Below are 6,181 nucleotides of genomic sequence, written 5' to 3' on the forward strand. Positions count from 1 at the left end.
CCCTAAGCTTATTTCTATCTATCTATCAGCTTTGGTTTAAAAAACTTCCCCAAGGCACAAATTCTTCCTTCTCCTTGAACAGTATTGTTGCCACCACCAAGTGAGCTAGACAAAGATTCAGGAAAAGGACCGCTTGGAGTTCCTGTTTCCCCAAAATGTCCCCCCAAGACCCTTCACCCCCTTTCCTGGGGAGGCTTGAGAATAATATACCAACCAAATAGGTAAACAAGTTGAGCACAGGCCCGACCGTTGGGTTTTTAGGACACTAAAAACCAATCAGGTTCCTAAAAGCAGAACTTTATTATAAAGAAAAAAAGTAAAAGAAGCACCTCTGTAAAATCAGGATCGAATGTAATTTTACAGGGTAATAAGATTTAAAACACAGAGCATTCCCCTCTAGGCAAAACTTCAAAGTTACAAAAAAAAAGAAATAAACTTCCTTCTTAGCATAGGGAAAATTCACAAGCTAAAACAAAAGATAAGGTAATGCATTTCCTTGCTATTGCTTACAGTTTTTGTAATCTTGGATGCTTATTTCAGGTAGGGTTTTAGGAGACGTTTTTTTCCAGCCCTGGTCGCTCTCTGTCTGAGAGAGAACAACAAAGAGACCACCAACAAAACTTCCCCCCACCGATTTGAAAGGATCTCTTTCCCTTATTGGCCCTTTGGTTCAGGTACCAACCAGGTTATTTGAGCTGCTTAACCCCTTACAGGTAAAGGAGGGATTTTATGCTACCCTTAGCTGTATGTTTGACAGCCCTCATTTGTCTCCTCTTTCAGTGTACTCCTCACTTTCTCACCTGCAGTGGAGAGTGCATCTGGGATAAATGGCGGAGAGGAATTACACAGCAGTGACTGAGTTCGTCTTGTTGGGATTCACACAAAACCCGAAGGTGCAGGTCATCCTCCTTGTGATGTTTCTGCTGATCTACATGCTGATACTAGTGGGGAACCTCACCTTGGTCACCTTAATCAGAACTGACTCCCAGCTTCACACCCCCATGTACTTTTTCATCAGCAACCTGGCCCTCTTAGATGTTGGTTACACTACCATTATCACTTCCAGCATACTGATTACTTTAGTATCAGCAACAAAAGTCATTTTGTTTACTGGATGTGCTCTGCAATTCTTCTTCTTATGCATCGCATTGTCCTGTGAATGCTACCTCTTGGGTGTCATGGCATACGATCGCTTCATGGCCATCTGCAACCCATTGCTCTACACCGTCATCATGTCCAAGCGGTTTTGTGTGCTGCTGGTGCTAGGGTCGTACATAGTGAGCTGCGTGAGTGCAATTGTTCAAACTATATTTATATTCCGTTTGTCCTTTTGCGACTCAAACATCATCAACCATTTCTTCTGTGACGTGCCCCCGATCCTGAAACTGTCCTGCTCTGACACCCACATCACAGACATTGTTCATTTCACCTGTGCCACTGTGGTGGTAACACCTACTATCTTGATCATCCTTATCTCCTACATATACATTGCGGTTGCTATCCTAAGGATCAACTCTGCCAAGGGCCAACGCAAAGCTTTCTCCACCTGCGCCTCCCACCTGATGGCGGTCACCATCTTCTACGGAACAGGCTCTTTCATGTATTTACGGCCCAGTTCAAAGTACCTCGTGGATCAGGACAAAATCATTTCTTTGTTTTATACCCTTGTGATCCCCATGTTGAACCCCCTGATCTACAGCCTGAGGAACACGGAGGTGAAAAAGGCCTTTACGAGGATGGTACACAGAAAGATTGATTCTCACTGAATTTAAATGTTGGGAATGGGTTTTTAATGGTAAAGGGGAGTGAGTTCTTTACATCATTTTCTTGTTTTTTGTGGATAACCAACCCTGTGCATCTTGCACCAAAAAGAACTAAGGGGCAGGTTTTCCAAGGAGATCTGCACCAAACAGCTACTATTTGGCAACTCATCAAGTAGCCAGCTTCTCAGAGCTGCTCAGCTCCCAGTTAGAAACCATTTTGTGCTAAGGCTGCATTGTGATCCTCAAGTGAAGGGCAGGCTGGTCTCGTGGTTCAGGCACTGGCCGAAGACATAGAAAACCTGGGTTCAATATCTTGGTCCACAGTGGGCTTCCTGTATGACATTGGGCAAGTCACTTAGCGTCTCTGTGCCTCAGTTCTTCATCCTTACAAAGGGGATGGTGGCACTGCCCGGTCTTCTTGAGTGCTCAAAGGGGAGCAACATTAAAGAAAAAAAGACAGTAAAGTGCTTGGAGAGCTACTGATGTAAGCAATAGGCCGGGGTCGGCAACCTGTGGCACGCATGCCAAAGGTGTCACGCAAACCGATTTTTAGTGGCACGCTGCTGCCAGCCGGGGTCCCAGCCACCAGCCCCGCTCAGCCTGCTGCTGGCGTGAGTGAACGGAACCCCCGGCCGGCAGTGGCTGAAAGGGGCCGGTGGCCGGGACCCCGGCTGGCAGGAGCCATCAGACGGAACCCCAGACCGACAGTGGGCTGAGTCCTTCAGCCCGCCGCTGGTCTTGGGTTCTGTCCACTGGCTCCGCTCAGCCTGCTGCCGGTCTGGGGTTCCAGCCGCCGGCCCCTTGGCAGCCGGGGTACCGGCCATCAGCCCCGCTCAGCCCTCCTGCCAGCCTGGGGTACCGGCAGCCAGCCCAGGGCTCTGCTCCTGGCCTGGTCCCAGCGCTCTGCAGCCCTTATCAAAAGTTACACCACAATTAGCTTAAAAACTTGACAACTTAAAAACTTTGTATATTACAGTCATCTTAAAACATGTATAATGTTAATAAATAGGTTTGATGAAACAACGCATTTGTACTTATTTGCCTGTGCTTAATTTGTGTTTTCGATGATTTACCTTCTAAAAAAATCTCGCATGTCTCGCACCCCCAGAAAGGGCATCTCGCACCCCCAGGGGGTGCGTGCACCCCAGGTTAAGAACCACTGCACTAAACTGATAAGATCTGCACTTTAATTTAATTTTAAAGGAAGCCTCTTAAACATTTTAAAAACCTTGTTTACTTTACATACAACAATAGTTTAGTTCTATATTATAGACTTATAGAGAGACACCTTCTAAAAACGTTAAAATGTATTACTGGCACGCGCAACCTTAAATTCGAGTGAATAAATGAAGACTCGGCACACCACTTCTGAATGGTTGCCGACCCCTGCAATAGGCATTATTTATTTATTTATTAAGTGTTTTTAAAGCATGAGCTGGGCCTTCTAATAATGAGTGACTGAAAAATCATTTATATTTCATAATAATAATGGGGTGTGTGTGTGTGTGTGTGTGTGTGCTTATTATTTGCCTTCTAGTTTTTGACTATTTGAGTATTTCAAACCAGTGAATATTTGGGTGAACTCTGGTTATGTTTAGAAGATTTAATTACAGGGTCTTACCTAGACTTAAGGGCATGCCACACTGAGCCACTCTGGGGCATTTCATCTCAGCCTTATACAATACTAGGCCATGTATTTTGTACAACCTTCTACTTACTCACCAACAGCCCTTTCAGTTTCATGGAGGTCCACATATAATTTACATCTCATAGTGGCCTGGTCGTCTATGCTAAAAGTTTTGTATGGGTTTGTTCTTCTCCGGTTTCTAAGGATCACCTGACAAAATTACATACAAACAAAGCATCATCCTTAGAAGTAAGTTACGCCTACTGAGAATTTGGTCCCATACATACGTCATGACAAAAATGACAAACACAGGCATGGTGTCGAGACTATTGCATTAACTTGATAAATGTTATGAGCAGGGCCGGCGCAACCCATTAGGCGACCTAGGCGGTCGCCTAGGGCACTAACATTTGTGGGGGCCCTGGATGATCGAGATACAAAAGGAGCATTTAAAGATGATAAAGTCATTGGGGAGAAACTAAATAAATTCTTTGCTTCAGTCTTCACAGCTGAGGATGTTAGGGAGATTCCCAAACCTGAGCCGTCCTTCCTAGGTGACAAACATGAGGAACTGTCACAGATTGAAGTGTCACTAGAGGAGGTTTTGGAATTAATTGATAAACTTAACAGTAACAAGTCACCGAGACCAGATGGATTCACCCAAGTGTTCTGAAAGAACTCAAATGTGAAATTGCGGAACTATTAACTATGGTTTGTAACCCGTCCTTTAAATCGGCTTCTGTACCCAATGACTGGAAGATAGCTAATGTAACGCTAATATTTAAAAAGGGCTCTAGAGGTGATCCCGGCAATTACAGACCGGTAAGTCTAATATCAGTACCGGGCAAATTAGTTGAAACAATAGTAGAGAATAAAATTGGCAGACACATAGAAGAAGATAAATTGTTGGGCAAAAGTCAACATGGTTTCTGTAAAGGGAAATCATGTCATACTAATCTATTAGAGTTCTTTGAAGGGGTCAACAAACAAATGGACAAGGGGAATCCAGTGGACATAGATTTCCAGAAAGCCCTTGACAAGGTCCCTCACCAAAGGCTCTTACATAAAGTAACTTGTCATGGGATAAGAGGGAAGATCCTTTCATGGATTGAGAACTGGTTAAAAGACAGGGAACAAAGGGTAGGAATCAATGGTAAATTTTCAGAATGGAGAGGGGTAACTAGTGGTGTTCCCCAAGGGTCAGTCCTAGGACCAATCCTATTCAACTTATTCATAAATGATCTGGATAAAGGGGTAAACAGTGAGGTGGCAAAGTTTGCAGATGATACTAAATTGCTCAAGATAGTGAAGACGAAAACAGACTGTGAAGAATTTCAAAAAGATTGGGCAACAAATTGGCAAATGAAATGTAATGTGGCTAAACGTAAAGTAATGCACATTGGAAAAAATAACCCCAACTATACATACAATATGATGGGGGCTAATTTAGCTACAACTAATCAGGAAAGAGATCTTGGAGTCATCATGGATAGTTCTCTGAAGACGTCCACGCAGTGTGGAGTGGCAGTCAAAAAAAACAAACAGGATGTTAGGAATCATTAAAAAAGAGAGAGACAGTAAGACAGAGAATATGTTATTGCTCTTATATAAATCCATGGTACACCCACATCTTGAATACTGCAAACAGATGTGGTCTCCTTATCTCAAAAAAGATATACTGGCATTAGAAAAGGTTCAGAGAAGGGCAACTAAAATGATTAGGGGTTTGGCATGGGTTCCATATGAGGAGAGATTAAAGAGGCTAGGACTTTTCAGCTTGGAAAAGAAGAGACTAAGGGGGGATATGATAGAGTTATATAAAATCATGAGTGGTGTGGAGAAAGTGAATAAAGAAAAGTTATTTACTTGTTCCCATAATATAAGAACTAGGGGCCACCCAATGAAATTAATGGGCAGCAGGTTTAAAACAAATAAAAGGAAGTTCTTCTTCACACAGCGCACACTCAACTTGTGGAACTCCTTGCCTAAGGAGGTTGTGAAGACTAAGGGCTGGTCTACACTGGGGGGGGGGATCGATCTAAGATATGCAACTTCAGCTACATGAATAACGTAGCTGAAGTCGAAGTATCTTCGATCGACTTACCTGGGGTCCACACGGCGCGGGATCGATGGACGCGGCTCCCCCGTCGACTCCGCTACCGCCGTTCGCTCCGGTGGAGTTCCGGAGTCAACAGGGAGCGCGTTCGGGGATCGATATATCGCGTCTTAACGAGACACGATATATCGATCCCCAATAAATCGATCGCTACCCGCCGATACGGCGGGTAGTGAAGACGTACCCTAGGACTATAACAAGGTTTAAAAGAGAAGTAGATAAATTCATGGAGTTTAGGTCCATTAATGGCTGTTAGCCAGGATGGGTAAGGAATGGTGTCCCTAGCCTCTGTTTGTCAGAGGGTGGAGACGGATGGCAGGAGAGAGATCACTTGATCATTACCTGTTAGGTTCACTGCCTCTGGGACACCGGCATTGGCAACTGTCGGTAGACAGAATACTGGATGGATGTTTGGTCTGACCCAGTATGGCCATTCTTATGTTCTTAAGGTAATGCTGCATTTGCGATGACATGAGGTACATGGATTTGATAGCAAGACTGAAGCCTAAGCAATTTTAAGGGGCTTAGCTGGCAGTCTGAATGAGAATCCCTAGATGGGTGCTGAACTGGTTCAAAGAGAAAGCACTTCTGGAAAAGCCATTTTGTCAGGGTGAGATATTCAGAAGTGCCTAAGGGAATGACCAGTACAAGTTGCAGGGAAAGTATTATCTGCAT

The 6,181-nt window shown here is 44.2% G+C and overlaps 1 protein-coding gene across 1 annotated transcript; it reads left to right on the plus strand.

Annotated features, from left to right (window-relative positions):
• Nucleotides 1-827: 827 nt before the first annotated feature.
• Nucleotides 828-1,766, plus strand: LOC113405032 (olfactory receptor 1019-like). The gene has a single exon (XM_026646698.1). The coding sequence runs from the start codon at nt 828-830 to the stop codon at nt 1,764-1,766; it is 939 nt and encodes a 312-aa protein (XP_026502483.1).
• Nucleotides 1,767-6,181: the final 4,415 nt, after the last annotated feature.

This window comes from Terrapene carolina, unplaced genomic scaffold (genome assembly GCF_002925995.2).
Source record: "Terrapene carolina triunguis isolate 2854851 unplaced genomic scaffold, T_m_triunguis-2.0 Scaffold39170, whole genome shotgun sequence".
NCBI classification, from domain to species: Eukaryota; Metazoa; Chordata; order Testudines; family Emydidae; genus Terrapene; species Terrapene triunguis.

Excerpts from the sequence above, each read along its gene's own strand:
- LOC113405032 (XM_026646698.1), top strand. The coding sequence starts at position 828 with ATGGCGGAGAGGAATTACACAGCAGTGACTGAGTTCGTCTTGTTGGGA.